The 17,763-nt window shown below is 39.0% G+C and overlaps 1 protein-coding gene across 1 annotated transcript in view; it reads right to left on the bottom strand.

Annotated features, from left to right (window-relative positions):
- LOC114657656 (POU domain class 2-associating factor 1) overlaps nt 1-17,763 on the bottom strand; it is a 185,043-nt gene that overhangs the window by 79,082 nt on the left and 88,198 nt on the right. Inside the window, exons 6-7 of the mRNA XM_028809528.2 lie at nt 15,305-15,410; nt 3,405-3,551 (exon numbers count right to left, since the gene is read on the bottom strand). Coding sequence (XP_028665361.2) covers nt 3,405-3,551; nt 15,305-15,410 — 253 coding nt within the window. The remainder of the gene's footprint in view (nt 1-3,404; nt 3,552-15,304; nt 15,411-17,763) is intronic.

Here is a 17,763-nt window from a genome sequence, read left to right as displayed (position 1 = left end):
TGGAAGACCCAAAGAGTGTCTGATTTAAAGAGAACATGCCGTAGAGCTGAGCGTAAATGGAGGAAAACTAAACTAACTATTGACTATGAAATATTAAAAGTTAAAATAACAGAATACAATAACACAGTCCGTCTTGAGAGGCGCTGCTATTTCTCTAAGATTATAAATAACAATGCTAGTAATCCCAGAGTCATATTTTCGACAATTGATCATCTGTTAAACCCAGGTAACTCAAAGGAATGCCTCCTAAGTACTTCCAGTAAAACCTGTGAGGCTATCGCTGTATTTTTCAATCAAAAAATTAATGATATTAGAAATAACATAGTATATCTCCCCAACACTAAGGATCCTCCTAAACCCCAGTACCCCATAATAAACAAATTAAAGTCTTTCACTAGGATAGATTTACCTGATTTACATAAAATAATTTCTCAAATGAAACCCTCCACCTGTGCCCTTGACCCAATACCAACAAATTTTTTCAAAGAAGTATCGGGCGTGCTTAGTGATAATGTTCTTGACATAGTAAATTCGTCATTAGATACGGGGGTCTTCCCAGACTGTCTTAAGACTGCGGTAGTTAAACCCCTACTTAAGAAAAATAATCTCGATCCCTCTGCTCTTGAAAATTATAGACCCATCTCTAACCTGCCTTTCTTAAGTAAAATTCTAGAGAAGGCAGTCATTATACAGTTAAATGAGCACCTCAATAAACATGCTATTCTTGATAAATTTCAGTCAGGTTTTAGAACAAATCACAGCACAGAAACTGCACTCGTTAAAGTAGTAAATGACTTGCGGGTATATGCAGACAGAGGCCATTTATCTGTTCTCATCCTCTTAGATCTGAGTGCCGCATTTGACACCATTGATCATAATATTCTTAAGAATCGCCTTAGTCAATGGGTGGGCCTCTCTGGCAGTGTCTTAAATTGGTTTGAATCCTACCTGGCAGGGAGAAAATTCTTTGTTAGTTGTGGTAATTATAACTCAAAGACACATGATATTCTATATGGTGTTCCACAAGGCTCTATCCTGGGTCCACTGCTCTTCTCAATCTACATGCTTCCATTAGGTCAGATTATCTCAGGGCACAACGTGAGCTACCACAGCTATGCTGATGACACACAGCTGTATTTATCAATAGCACCTGATGACCCCAAATCTCTTGATTCGCTAACACAATGTCTAACTTGTATCTCAGAATGGATGGATAGTAACTTTCTCAAATTAAATAAAGAAGAAACCGAAATCTTAGTGATTGGCAATAATGGATACAATGAGGCTATTAGAAATAAACTGGATGCATTAGGATTAAAAGTCAAATCGGAGGTAAAAAGCTTAGGGGTAACCGTTGATTGTAATCTGAATTTTAAATCGCATATTAGTCAGATCACTAGGACAGCATTTTTTCACCTAAGAAACATAGCAAAAGTTAGACCTCTTATATCATCGAAAGATGCAGAGAAATTAGTTCATGCGTTTGTTTTCAGTCGGCTAGATTACTGTAACGCACTCCTCTCAGGACTACCCAAAAAAGACATCAATCGTTTGCAACTAGTGCAGAATGCAGCTGCTAGAATCCTTACCAGGAAAAGAAAATCCGAACACATTTCTCCAGTTTTGATGTCACTACACTGGTTACCTGTGTCATTCAGAATTGACTTTAAAATTCTGCTTATGGTTTATAAAGCTTTAAATAATCTCGCCCCGGCTTATATATCGGAATGTCTGACACCTTATATTCCAAATCGTAACCTCAGATCCTCAACTGAGTGTCTCCTTAGAATTCCAAGAGCAAAACTTAAAAGAAGTGGTGAGGCGGCCTTCTGCTGTTATGCACCTAAAATCTGGAATAGCCTGCCAGTAGGAATTCGCCAGGCTAATACAGTGGAGCACTTTAAAAAACTACTGAAAACACATTATTTTAACATGGCCTTCTCATAACTTCACTGTAATTTATTCCTGATACTCTGTATATCCAATTCATTATAATAACTATTCATTCAAAATCTGTACTAACCCCTACTCTCTCTTCTGTTTCCTTTTCCGGTGTCCTGTTGGTGGTGGCACGCCACCACCATCTACCCAAAGCACCATGATGGTCCAACAGTGATGGATGGATTAAAAGCCAGAAGTCTGTATGACCATCAGCATCAAGTGACTCCGTGAAAAACCCAAACTACAAAGAGGACTATTTCATTTATGTTAGGTAGAATGCCCAAAGGGGACTGGGCGGTCTCGTGGCCTGGAACCCCTACAGATTTTATTTTTTTCTCCAGCCTTCTGGAGTTTTTTTTTTGTTTTTTCTGTCCACCCTGGCCATCGGACCTTACTCCTTTCTATGTTAATTAATGTTGTCTTATTTTAATTTCTTATTTTGTCTTTTATTTTTCTTCTCTCCATTATGTAAAGCACTTTGAGCTACTTTTTGTATGAAAATGTGCTATATAAATAAATGTGGTTGTTGTTGTTGTTGCTGGAGGTAGGATCCATCCGTCTGTCTATTTAAACATGACACACAGAGTTTATATAACAAAAGTAAGCAGACAGTTGGTCTTCACCTGGATATTTTAGAGAAGAGTTTCTCATTTACTCCGATATTTTCACCATAGAGGGACAGCACTGCAGCATGTAGACAGAAGTTACCAGTCAGTGGCAGGCTGAAATTTTAGCATGATTGCTGTCTACTAATGGAAGAATAGAACTTTAAGTTACACTGTCGCTGAATGTTGATGTTATCTTCTAATCATTTCTTTTACAGTTAACTTATTTATATCTTGGTATCTCTTACATATTGTGGCTTTATAAAAACACATAATACATATTATACATCAAAACCATATAGCTGCATTTTTGAAGAATTGTGTGATGCCATAAAATTCTGTATTTCAATAAAATTTAAACATCTGCTTTCAGAGTAAAACACTGTTAGTTTATACTTTCCTCTTTCAGCTATTTTTCCAATGTATGTATGTTTGATTTTGTTATCCATTTACCAATGTTGACAACACTAATTTCAATCAAATTCTAGGATGGGAGAGGCACTGTTTTGAACTCATCTGTGTCACTATGTCACAGTTTAAGAAGTCTGGATTTGAATTCCTCTCTCTTCACTATCTGCATGTTCCCTTTATGTCCATATCGTTTCAGTCTGGCTACTGCAAGTTTCCTCCCACATCGCAAAAAGTCAGCTGATAACTGTCGAGTAACCCTGTATGAATAAGTGTGAGTGACATTGCCATTTAATGAGCAAAACTGTCCACCTGATTTTTCTCTTGCAACTGGTACCATCATTCGAACCCCTTACTACTGTAAAATTTCAATTAAGTGGTTGAATACTTTTAAAAAATAGAAAATCCAGAGCTTCCAATAATATTAATTCTTTCATAAACTCTTCTTACCTGAATGACCTCCAGGTATCCATATGTGGCTGCAAGGTGTATAGCTGTCTGGCCTTTGTCATCAACCGAGTTTATGTCCGCTCCCAGCATAAGAAGGTCATGAACTATATAGGGCTGGTTTGCTGTAACTGCAACCAAGAGAGGGGTCTAAAATAAAAGAATTTAAAGAATTTTAACAGGGGTTTTAAGATGTGCTTCTCAAGCTCTTCTGAAGAAATACAATGAAACATGCAAGGCTGACAACTAGAAATGCAGCAGTAGACCAAGAAAATTGAGTACAGAAAATGAGAGATACATCAAACTGACATCAATTTGAAACTGGAATCAGTCCAGCATTGCTAGCTCTGCATTGACAGAAAACACAGGAACCCAAGTACACCCACTAGAATCTACGAATGTCTTGTCAGAAGTTGTCTTCACGGAAGTGTTGCCACCAAAAGCCATGCATCTGAAGTGAAAACAAAGCCAGGAGACTTAGGAACAAAAACACAAAGACTGGCATGAATCAATCGCTCTGGATTGACAAGTCAAAAATTTTAATTTTTGGCTCAAACATGAAGCAGAAGAGCTGAAGTGCACTACGTAGATGAGTGTCTGTAACCAACAGTAAAGCATGGAGGAGATTCCCTACAAGTTTTGGGGTGTATTTCAGCAAGTGGAGTTGGTGAGTTTGTAACAAATCGGACCCGACACACTGAAATGGGCCAATTGCTACCGCTCGCCTTTCCAACTTTAATTCGACTGATCAAGGAATATGTCAATATCATCCCCTTTTGAAATGATCAGCTCTAACAGAGGAATGAATATATGAGAAAGAAACAGCTACAAAGCAACATCAGTAAGAAGGGAGAAATATATTATACAAAAAAGATTGAAAAACAGCAATGATCCCTTCCCCCCCACCAACCCAAAATAACCACTGTACATGCAATTGAATTCTGAAGTTTGAAAATTCTGAAATTCTGAAATCTTCTGAAGTTCACCCACAAGTCCAAAGTTCCAGTCAACTGTTAACAGCATGTTAATGAATTGTATAATGCAGGCCGACCCAAAGAGTTGAAAAGTTAACTGTAAAATATTTCACAGTCAATCTGCGCCATTGTAAAAAAAATGCCTTCATGAGCTGAGTCTGCTAGTTATAACAGGATGCAAAATCCATATTCCTAGAGCAAATCATGGACTTCCGCATATATAGACAGGTCTTTTGGAGCTGTAAAACTTTTTCTCATGGCCCAGGTAGATGCTGATTCGTATAGTTAGGTGTTTTCAGTATTTTTTCCCTCAATGGCTGTTCTTTCTCCCCTTTTGAAAAACAGTGTGATTAATGCAAATTCTATCAGAAAAGTAAACTGGATGTCCCGCCTTCAGGGGTGCTGCTGTCAATCACAGAATGTATGGGCTATCTTATTACCCACACAAGTAGACCAGACAGACAGCGAAAAACACATAACATTTGTTACCAGCTTGTCAGAATTATTGCAATCCTCAATGCTGAGAAGAACAGATAGATTCACATCCATCACACAGTACCAATCAGAGATTGGTCCCAAGTTCATTCTGTAGCAGGACAATGACCACAAACACGTAATCAAAATCATGAAGAACTATCTTTGCTAAAAAGAAGAACAAGAAAGTTCTGCAACACATGGTATGGCCTTTAAAGGGAACTGATCTTAATAACATCAAGATTGTCTGAGATTTTGTGGAGAGACAGAATCAAGTGAGACAGACAAAGTCTGCACAAGAACTGTGGCAAATTCTTCAAGATTCGGTGGAATAAACTACCAGCTGATGTTCTTATGAAAGTTCACAGCAGTGTACACAAGAGAACTGATGCAGCCTTAAAGGCATAGAGTGATCACACAAAATATTAAGAGACTTGGAATCAAAGAATGGAAAGATTGTATTGTAAAATTCTCATATTGTAGAATGCCAGGACGGGTTGAAGGCTAGTTATGTTAATTAATTTGGAACTCCTTTTGTATTGTGTATTTAAACCAGCGTTTCTCAACCTTTAAGTATTTGCGACCCGAGTTTTCATAACAGTTTTAATCGCACCCCCCTAACGTTTTTTTGAAACCCTAATAAAATTTATTCCTATATTTTTTGCTGCCAATACACCGCTACAAGTTTAAAATTTCCCTACGAATAGAGAAATTACGCCACATATGGCAACATTCAGGCCCCCTTTTTTGTTAGGGGGGCGCGCCCCACAGTTTGAGAACCTCTGATTTAAACAAATGTGTATCTTTATGTACATGCATTAATTTACAATTTGTAATTTGTAAAGTTTGTAATTGTATTTTACCTGTGAATTTATTGCAGTACTCTTAGCCTGCACTCAGTGAAGAGCATTACACAAAAATAACTACATTTGAATTGAATATTAAACTGATTTAGTTTACTGTTGCTTATTTAGGAAAGCATCTTCACTTTGCAGAACTGTTTTACCTGTGCTTAAAACTTTTACATAATAGTTCAAAAGTATATTAACCTGTACAACTGACAATCAGGAATATTATGGTGCTCAATAAATGTTTAATAGTAGTATGCAAATCTTTTTACCTGTGCAACCAAACGTAGTAGAGAATCAGTAAAACATAGCCTAAAATTTAGCAAGATTTGATTTCTCACCAGTAATTCCTACACAATCAGGTTTAATTTCAAGGCCTGCAACTACTTTATTTAGAATTATTGTACAACATGCAATAAAAGAAGGTATCGTATCTGCTTAATAGTTTGATTTATGTCAGCTCTTACAAAGCCCTTCTATTATAAGTAATATGCTGATTATTGCAGTATATAAACTCATTGTAACAGGCTAATACATCATATTTGTTAAGCTTAGAGTTTTAGTAGATATTTTACTGACATTTGGTTGGGCTGATGCAAAATTAAAGGGGAATTCTTCGGGGTTTCAGTACTGCCTTCCAAGTTTATATGCCAGACGTTTACATGCATGATGGCAATATGCAATTATGCCAAAAAGTCACCAAAAAAATAATTTCCTCCTGGTTGCAAATGTTCAACAAAAGAAATAAAAATAATGAAATATAATTAAATGTAAATACCTTTGTGCTACTCACATGCTGTCGTATAAATAGACTGATGGACGCCACCACAATTTGCATGGTGATAAAAAGAGGGTGCGTTTAATCAATCAGCTGCTGACTGAAACTGTGATACTGAATGACACTTTTATTACAAAACCTGTTCAACATTGTCACTAAGGTAATGGTTTATTTAAGATTTCTACAAAGTTCATGTCTATTCTGTTCATGATTTTTATAAGGATCTGAGGCAATTATAAAGAAACATTTTGTCTATAAGCTTGCAGTTAGAAATACTTGAAATATGGAGGTAAAGAAATGTATGCAATAACAATAGATGTGACATTCTGTGTTTGTCACAAAACTGAGAAAAAAACAGTTGCCGAGGCAAATGTAAATCATGTAAAGAGACATTCCATGTCAGTCCCTTTAGGCTGCACTTACTGAAGTCACTAATTCTGAAATAACAGCTTAGCACAAAATTACATATTGTGGGAGTTCATCTTTACACCCCTTTGCAACAGGGATGATTGTTACTTTGTTTAAAATGATATTATCTGAAAACAATCTTGGTTACAGAAGAGCATTAACAAAATTTTTTGCATATTCAGTCATTTTGTTAGCAAACTACCAAAAATCTATTAACTGGAAGTATTTTTAAAGTTAAAATAAATTATGATTATTTCCATCTTTTAATTTAGACTTTAAAAGACTAAGATTTTTTTGTGTCATTTTAAAAACATCAAACTACTTTTTTCTTCTAATAAGAACGGTGCTATAGTTATTTAGATAATTGCTTCTCTGCTGGTCTTTTTACAGTTTATTTTCTGGTATAAAAAAGCTTATAGCTTACCATAGTATGTTAAAGCAAATACAAGTGAATAATGTGCCCGAGTCTTTGAATGACTATGCTCTAAAATATGTTTGCTTATTAAATACTGAATAAAATACATGCTTATTTTACTTACAAAAAGAACAATGAAACAGACATAACTGGCATATTTTTGGGCAGGCTGCCATCTTTCTATATAGTTAATACGTCAGTTTGTCTTAAAATAAATAGTATTCTTATAAACCCCCTGAGCTATACCCTGCCCTAATTAAAAGAACTCAAATCCGGGACTTTTGCAGTGTTTGAAACTAAGAGATGTGTCAATTTACTTAGTTATTGTTATCATCTAACTGCCTCCTACTATCTAAACTTCCTTAAGCTTTCTTGGAATGTGACTGTACATACACTTGAAATCAGCATTTGCACTGTTTTCCACAAGACTTTCTTTCAAATCTTATTTTACAAATCTTGAAGATAAAGACTGGTTAAACATTATCTAGGTACAGTATTTACTGTATAGCCAATGTAGAGAAAAGCCAAGCAAAATGACACCTTTTATTGGCTAACTAGAAAGATTACAATATGCAAGCTTTCGAGGCAACTCAGGCCCCTTCTTCAGGCAAGATGTAATCTTGAAGAAGGGGCCTGAGTTGCCTCGAAAGCTTGCATATTGTAATCTTTCTAGTTAGCCAATAAAAGGTGTCATTTTGCTTGGCTTTTCTCTACATTCATAATGGCTAACACGGTACAACACCCTAGTACTGTATAGCCAATCCAATTCTTAAGTTGCTAGCAGCAGTAGGAACAAAGAAGAAAATCCAGTCCACCATAAGGAGCATACAGTCACGCACATTCTTACACTGCGGTCAATTTGAAATGGCTATCAAATTGTTTGAAATATAAACAGAATATGAGGGATTCATAGGTCGTATGCTTAAAAATGCAATATGAGTTACCTCTGAAAGTTACAAATTTTGTTGGTAGGTCACATTGCACAGATGAATAGCCACTTTCTGTAAAAAGCAAAATTTCCCACTCAGGACAAATATCTATCTATCTATGTATTATAATAATGCAATTAATAATCGATTAGCTACCAGTGTGCTTGCATGAAATTTTGTTTTCTGTATAGGATGAATGCTGGTTCTGTAAGCTAAAAAGACTGTGAGATCTGAAACAATGAGAAAATTAAATCATTAACCAAAATGCTGCTTTTTCTGGCTTCATTTTGCAAGGAGGGCATCTTAAACAAAGACAAGGTATTTGTACTTCCACTGCTAATACTGATACACTGTACAGAATGTAACAATGAGTGATATCAGTGAATGAGTTTTAAATGTCACTCCCAGTGATTATGCAACTGTGCCCAGTTTTGGGTAATGCAATTCAATAATGTTTAATTGAGTGTAAAGTACATTTTTCAAAGCATTGCCAAGGTACAGAAGAATAATATGTTAGTGTTGATTTGTGTTCTTCAATAGTAAATGATTTATTTAAATATTCTGAAATAATTTCCACAAGGAATTTCTACTGATAATTTTGTTTGAATCACCAACAAACAGCAAATAAATTATTTTATACTAGTCTGGATTAAGAAAGTGTACTTCCTGGTGGTGCATGGGATGTATGCTTCATTTCTATATCCAAAATGTGCAATAATCTGAAGGGAGCCAAAAAGCATGGTATAAATTCTAAGGCACTGGACTTTAAACCACAATGCTGTCAGTAATGTTTCCTCTATGACTTTACCCCTCTGGGCTCCAAGTGTAAATAAACCAAATAAGGAATAGTATTATTTTCTAAATCTACAAACCAAAAACAATAAGTGTCTCATCTCAAAACTATGTATTTATGCTGCAGATAAGGGGTTTGAAAAGTCAGTCCTTTAGGACACCAGTGTCTGCAGTTTTTGTCCCAGCAAAGTTCTCAATGAGAAGTCAGTCATGGCTGTTGAAGCACTTATTGCTTAATCAATACTTGTTGTGATTCCTCACCTTTAATTGCTTATTGTGATTCCTCACCTTAAATTGCTTATTTTAGTCCTAAACTACTGCATTGTGTGTTTTTAATTGATCATTGTTAAAAATAAGATCCAAAAGACAAAGGATTCAGCAGTTCTCCATCTAACTTGTTTTCATTTACACCTGTGTGTTTTTATCATGAAACTATCTGTTTAAATAAAATATGTGGAAGGAAACTGAAGAGAAAAAAGTGAAGAACTGAGAATTACTCATTCATCATTTAGATGATATCCTTGTAAAGAAAAAATATACAATATAAGCATGACCTGACATAGCAGAATGAAAACACTTAAAGCTTATAAAATTAAATAAACCTGTTTATTCTTGGCAAGAATTGGCTTCTAAATAAGCAACCGAATGGAGCAATAGCCTACTTTAAAGATCCCTGCTGTGATTATATTAATTAGCAATTAGCACAGTTAGAAACAAGTGGCATACTTTGTAATTCTGAGATTTATAGTAAGGTACTTGTGATACGTGAGTCACTGTCTTGCACCCTAAACACGAGGCTGAGTTTCAGCACTTTAACAAAACCAGCTTTATTCAACTTGAAACAGGAACAGCATGGTTTTTATTGTAGCGGGATCTACCACTCTCCTGGCAGGGTTGGGGCCAGGATAGTGGCCAAGTAATACTGTTTCCTGCCCCATAATACTGTTCCTTGCATCACCCATTGATGACAGGCACTTATAGCACGACCACGATTGGCACTTCGGCGTGTCATCCTGTTGGGGGAAGTCCCAACAGAGTTCAGAAACCTCACATCCCCCTTCTTAGCTTTGTCCACACCGGTGTGTCAAAGCAACTGTCCAAGACGGGCTCAACCAGGTGTGAGAGAACATCAGCATTGGTGTGTGCAGCTCTGGGATGGTGGCAAACATCAAAAGCAAAAGCCTGCAAAATAATGGACCACCGAGTGAGACGGGCATTTGTATCCTTCTGCTTATATAGCCACTGAAGCGGGGTGTGGTCAGTCACCAGGGTAAACCGGCATCCCCAGAGGTAGTAGCAGAGGGCCTCCACCGCCCACTTAATCGCTAAACACTCTTTTTCAGTGGTTGAATAATTACGCTTCCTGGGTAGCAGCTTTCTGCTGAGAAACGTGATGGGGTGATCTTCCCCCTCAAAACATTGCGAGAGCACTGCTCCTAAACCAAAAGCGCTTGTATCCGTCTGCAGAATAAATTCTTTCAAAAATTTTGGATTGCACAGACCTGGGAAAGAGGATAAAGTGGCTTTTAGGTCCAAGAAGGCTCTGTCATAGGCATTGATCCAGGCAACACAATGATTCTTTCTGCCTTTTGTCAAGTCAGTGAGGGGACAGCCCGATGCACAAAGTTGGGAATGAACCGCTTGTAGTACCACACGAGCCTGAGGAATGCACGAACCTGCCTCTGTGTTTTTGGACATGGATATGCAAGCACCTCCCCCCACCTTGTCCATTTGAGGCTTGAGCAAACCCTTCCTCATGGAATATCCCAGATAATGGGTTTCTGACATACCCAGCCTGCACTTCTTAGGGTTAGCCGTCAACCCCGCCAGCAGCAAACTGTCAAGCAACACCCAAAGATGGACGAGATGAGATTCCCACTCATTACTGAAAATGGCAACATCGTCAAGATAGGCACCCGTGTACACAGAATGGGGATGCAGGATCTGGTCCATCATCCACTGAAAGGTCAACGGTGCACCATGGAGATCAAAAGGGAGAGCCGTAAACTCAACCAGCCCATCCAGAGTGGACTGGACGCCTCCAAGGGAACCTGCCAGTAACCCTTTGTGAGGTCTAGGGTGGAAATATTTGAGGTTTGCCCGAGCTTTTCCAACAGCTCACCCACACGCGGCATCGGGTACATGTCAAACTAAGAAATCTTATTCAAATGCCAAAAATCAATACTCTCTTTAGCTCGGATAAATTACCTCCAACTGGAGCATCTGCTGAACTTCATCATGTATCACCTTCCTCATTGACTCTGGTAGGCGGTACAGGCGCACCTGTACAGTAATACTGGGTGGAGTTACAATCTTGTGTTCCGCAATGTCTATCTGGCCAGGCTTGGGTGAAAAGACATTGGAGTTCCCCTCGATCGGTGAAAGAATTCCGCTTTCTGCGTGTCAGTTAAATCCTCCCTAATAGCATGTTCAGTCTGGGGGACCGCTGTGGATGTGAGATGAACTTCATGGTGGTTGTGCCACTCCTCTAAAACGTTAATATATAAATCTTGACATTATAATTCACTGGGGACATACACTCTTCTATTACAGGCAGCCCTTGCCATTCAGCCAGAAATTTATGTGGATCGGTTGGGATCAACACCAGCACACAATCCCCCTTTTTAAACTCACAGGGTTTACTCATCTTGTAATAATTACATTTTTGTGCCTCTTGCTCACACTGCTGATGTTCCACTGCAATAGAGGACAATCTGGCAATTTGCTCTTGCAGCAAAACGCCTAACATGAGCATATACTAAAAGCCAGTTTTACTTTTGGGAAGCGGGCCAACAATAACTAATCCCACCCTCTCAAAGGGGACATCTAAAATAGGCATTGGTACAAGGGGTGCCCTGGTGGGTCTGAGAGCGGAAACTATTTGACAGTTAGGCTATGCCTTACAGAATTGCTCCACATCCCGGCCCATATTAACCCAATAAAAGCATTTCGAAATGCGTTCTCTTGTCTTTTCTACATCGAAGTGACCCCCCAAAATGTGACTGAGCAATTTTTAAAACCTTCTCCCTATGCCCACTTGGCACCACCAGTTGCCCATCACCTATGCAATCAGAAATCGCCCGATACAGAAAACCATCCTTAGTTTAAAAATGTGGTGTTCTAAAGTTCAGGTCCTCTCTGTCTCCAGATAGTAAGGGTCATTTGCAACGTGTGCTTGTTTAAGTGTGAAATCCAAGGTGCTATCAGCTCTTTGCTGGCAAGCAAACAGCCGCTGCTTCCCCTGTGTCCGATATAGCACCATGCTCACCTCCCACTGCTTCTTTGCTTTCATTTGGGTATGTACTGGGTCTTCAGTCTGGGGAGGCTGTTGGTGTGAACAATGGCATGGAAAAGTCTGACAGCTGTCCTGAGTCTTCACTTGAGGATTCGTCCCCCACCTCACTGGACAACTCTGGTTCGATTTCAAACCCAGTTCCTTAACTGACATTATCAGTGGCGAGCCCCTCTCTATCCACTCTATCCACTGCAGGGCATTACTCTTACCTATTAAGAGTGACCAGGGTGAGGTGTCTGATACGGCAGCCCAAACCTTAAAATTCTTCCCTTTAAATTTCAGAGGGAGTAATGTAGTCTCATATGTTTCAATGTCCCAATGGATGCAGCGGATGTGCAGTTGCTCTGTGGTTTTATAAGGGGTGTGCCGAAGTTAGTTACGATGGACTGCGCAGAGGTCACGACTAGACTAAAAACAGTGCAAAGACTTCCTGCCCTGCCAACGTAATAGAGACCTTAAAATTGTCCTCCTTTAACATCTTGAGGGACACTTGCGAGCCACATACCTGGGCCAGACTGATGGTCATGGTTTGTGTAGGGGAGATGGCACTCCCGAGCCAGATGTCCCGGTTGATCACAGTGAAAGCAGCTGTGTTCAGTCTGCAATATGGTGTTCCCATGATGGCGTTTTCCATTTGTGGTGCTGGCGACCCTAGAAGTCTGTTACTTGCTTGATCACAGTCGGGGTCAAGCCTGGGCAGCCCCAAAGTTTCCAGGTGGCTTGTGCACCATCCATTCTGGCCCATGAGTCAGATCTAACAGCAAGTGGACATTGTTCAGAAGGATTTCTTCACAAATGCTCTCGTCTATCCCGGACAGGACTACATCAATAGTGAGCTTCTCCACAGTGTGCTCAAAAGTGTCTCCATGGATTCAGCTGTAAATCAGGAGTAATAAGTCTTGATTCTGTACTCATATAGGGTGGTCCAGATAAATATGCCACAGACGAAGCTGGCACCCCTTGACCACAGGTCTCACCACCATATGGAGGAGGATCGGTTGCTTTAGGAAGTCATAATCATCAAGTCTTCCAGGAGGGAGGTTTTGCATGATCTATAGGGCCGCCCTGGTTAAAAACAGGGCCACGAAAGCTGCCCAGGCTCCCCTGTCCCAGGGAATCGATGTTGCTGTGGGCACGAAGCAGAAAAGTAAACTCTCTTGGTTGTTCGAGGAAGCCATCTTCACCAGCACATATCTGGGGAGCATGAAGACTGGGGCAACCACAGGAGCCTCATTTTGCTCCTCTGGTAACGGGATATCATATGCCTCTTTTGGTTCCCTTGGTGCAAGACCACACTCCTGGTACCATGTGACATTTGAGTTTCTGTTTTGCACCCCAAAACACGAGGCTGAGTGTTTAGCAAAACCAGCTTTACTCAACTTGAAACAGGAACAGCACGTTTATTTATTGTAGTTACATATACCACTCTCCTATACACAGAAACAGCAAACAGGCTGGTTCGGGGACTGAATAGTGGCCAAGAAATACTCTTCCCTGCATTTATAATGTTCCTTGCATCACACATAGACGACAGGCGCTTATAGCTTGACCGCGATCAGCTCGGAGATGCTTCCGTAGTGTTAGGCTGCAATGCTGCGAACCTGCAGATGACTCAGCGAAAGATAGGCAGCCTTCCACAGATGCAGCAATTGCGCTTCGGCCTGTTGTCCTGTTGGAGGGGGTCCCAATAGAGTTCAGAAATCTCACACACTGTATACACGATGCTACTTATTTACCCTATATTGAATATGTAGGAATAGTAAGAAAGCTAATGGATGGATAAATTGAAAATGTCCCTTTCAGCCTAATGATAATCATCTTAAGGCTCTACTCTTTTCACATGCATGTTGACAATTCATATACTATAACATTTCAAAAAGTAAATATATATTTGTATGAAAGGATTATAGGAAAAATGGATAAACTGCAGCATTCACTGCTAAACACCAGATTTGTATAATCTTACATGTTTGAAAATTTTTTGCCATTATGTTGACCAATATCATTTTTATTTTACATACATGTAATTTGGAGACATCTTTTCATCTTTTCACCTTGCTTCTCGGGCTTCTCTTCAGGCCATTAAAAAATTTGTTATCAATTATCACTTAAATATGTGTTTTAAAATTCTTCACCTGCCAGCTCATCTGTCTTTTCTCACCAGTTTCTTTCTGTCACCTACAGGATATACACTTAACTAGAACATTAATTGAGAGCTGCCTTAAGCCTTTCAGTTGATACACCTTCTTTAAAATTTTTGTTTTCAGTCTTCTCACTATGTCAGCAGCTGTCTATGCTACTCAATATGATGACACCGCAACAACATTTAGCTCTCAGTTCATTCAAACTAATTATTGTCCATCTGGGAGTAAGCCAACTTGTAGTGTTAAAAGTCTTCAAAGACTGGAGGCAAGTCTTTAAATTGCCTTTGCCTCTTCTCTATCATCCAAGAACACTCTCCAAACAATCTCTGATGGGCTTTCATCTCAAGCGGTAGATATCATCTTCCAACCATGTGGCTTCTTCCACTTTAACTTTGACCTTAATTTTAAAACATACTAATAGTGTTGTTCTAGATCGATCAGGTTGTTGGATACTATAAAGTATATTGATGACTATCCAACCATTCATTGTCCATCCAGTTTAATTCAATTCAGTGTCATGGGAGTCCGAGCTGCAGGAACCAATTTTGAACAGGGCGCCTTTGCATACACACATGCAGAATCAAGAGAGGCTGCTTTACAGTCACCTTTCTACCTATCTTTCAAATGTTTGGGCCAAAAACCAGAGGGTCTAGAGGAAAACCCATTTGTGGACATGCTGACTCCACATAGACAGTGCAGGGGTAGGGATTTGAATTCAAGTCAAACAGTGGGGCAGCAGTGCTAACCAATGTTCATTAGTCTTTTCCCCATTAAAAACTGCTTAAAAAGATTGAGGATAAATGTTTCTTTTGTCCACATATCATTACTATAATAATATTCAGGTACCTTTCCATGGTGCTCCTTGGCATCAAGGCATTTCAACTCTCTCATTTTCTCTGCAGTAACAATGGCATATTCTCTCATTCCTTTAGCTGTATAAATATGTAAGATCCTAAAATAAAAAAGGACACAAGTGAGATGGACATGAAGGAGCTTGCGATATAATGTTTAAACCTTCCCAAAATTGAGTTTGCTTTGTCACACTTCCAATGTCCTTCTACGAAACACCTTTGACTCTAATATACAGGTTGATTGCACTGTGAAAATGCCATTCATAAGCTGTGATACATACTTTATTCTTCCTATAATGGACTGCTGACTTTGGTTATTAGCTGTACTTGTAGTTTAATTGACAACCTACTTTGAGGTAGCAGGTTTTTACTCACGTAATTTTCTTAATTACAAACAGATTCTTTCTGGTAGTCAGAGGAGTTTCTGCATTAAGGGTCAGTGGGCACAGCACCACCAAATTTTGTAAAATATAAGTAAGCTTCTATATAAGTAAATATAAGTAAGCTTCTCTGAGTAATTTAACTTATTGTTAAAATGTTTACAACAACCAATAGTTTTGTATTATTTTTTTTCTAAGTTTCCATGATATGCTTAATGTAACTTCTTACCTAAAAAAATACTTTTTACAGAATATAACATTGTCTTTGTGCTGGGTGCTGCAAGCCTGTTTCCAGCTGAAGACTACTGGAATCATTGGTCTTGCTGTGTTTTAGCTTTACCACTGGGTATATGTGCACATATGCAGCCTGAATTCCAGTTTAGTGATGAGACTTCCTTATCCTTGAAAATAAAATGAGGAAAGACTGTGTTTTTTTGCTTTGTTAATCATGAATATGCACTTTTGTTTCAATTTTTTCCCATTCAAAACTATGCAGCTCAAGCCAGAGAAGAGGCATGAAAAATCCAGTACCCTATGCTCCCTGAAAGGTAACCACTGTAATTTGAAAAAAAAGAGAAAAAAAAACAAAAAAGAAAATGAAAGCAAATCAATATGAAAAATTGCACTGAACACAAGATATTATGCAGAGGGAATGGGAATGAGCAGTGTCTTAAACTTAATGCACAACCAAGGAGAGCCGCTTGATAGAGCTAAATGTAAAAAAGCCACCAAAGAAGCCTTATATGTGTTCCTTCCATGTTGTGAAAAAGAAGCCAGTAATGTAACTCTATATTTTAAAGAAGGACAGAGTCCTGTTCTGGAAAGTGTTTCTTTTTTTTTTTATTGTTTGTTATCTTCATGCTGTGCAAAAAACTTAAAATGTATACATAAGTATAATTGTTTCCTGCAGGTGAACCATTAAATTTGCCATAACATCTTTTTACTTTAAAGTACAAGCTCTGTAGTTTAACAAATGGAGGCAATCTTTGAAACATAAGAGTAAAGAAGACCAGTTCATCACAGGACACATTCATAGGCATCCCATTCCAATATCGAATTACCAGTACACTTGACATTCATATCTTTGGAATGTGGGAGGAAACCAGAGTACCTGGAAAAACAGCATGATGATATGGGTAGAAAGTGAAAACTATGCTCAGACACAGGGACAGGGACCAGTATAAGATTATAATCTAAGGCACTGAAAGGCATTAGCAGATGGCTTGTAGGTTATAGTTAACTTCATAGTTGATGAGATATCTTATCACTTCACACTTCAATGTCATCTTGCTTTTCCAGGAGAGGGTAGTGGTTGCAACATGTTGAGCTGGTCAAATCCAGGCTTCCCTACACTTAGTAACAGTTTCCACCTTCCACTTCATCCAAGAATTATCCATCCATCCATTTTCCAACCCGCTGAATCCGAACACAGGGTCACGGGGGTCTGCTGGAGCCAATCCCAGCCAACACAGGGCACAAGGCAGGGAACCAATCCTGGGCAGGGCGCCAACCCACCGCAGGACACACACACAAACACCAACACACCAAGCACACACTAGGGACAATTTAGAATCGCCAATCCATCTAACCTGCATGTCTTTGGACTGTGGGAGGAAACCGGAGCACCCGGAGGAAACCCACGCAGACACGGGGAGAACATGCAAACTCCACGCAGGGAGGACCCGGGAAGCGAACCCGGGTCTCCTTACTGCGAGGCACCAAGAATTATTATATACAGTATATAAAATGTTCTGGGTTTTCTGCAAGTGGGCCATGCTCATTAGACATCTGAAATGCATACCCAAACTATCATATCTTTCTCTTCTCGATCTGCAGAAGCAGTGGTTCTACTATGAGGTCTTCCGGTATTGTTGAGAGTGTCTCCCTGTCACAGAGAGTGAACAAATCACTGCACAGAAATCTCTTTTCATTTACTTCTTTGCCTAATTTCATTCTTTCAGTGTCTATCCAGTAATTGTGTCTGCATACTTAGTTCCTGCTTCACCACCCCAGTCTAGTACAATGTTCCTAAAATTGCCTCCACAACACTGATTTTAAATCAAACTCACAATCA

This window comes from Erpetoichthys calabaricus, chromosome 9 (assembly GCF_900747795.2).
Source record: "Erpetoichthys calabaricus chromosome 9, fErpCal1.3, whole genome shotgun sequence".
Classification (NCBI taxonomy): domain Eukaryota; kingdom Metazoa; phylum Chordata; class Cladistia; order Polypteriformes; family Polypteridae; genus Erpetoichthys; species Erpetoichthys calabaricus.
This window is presented reverse-complemented; position numbering and strand designations above follow the sequence as displayed.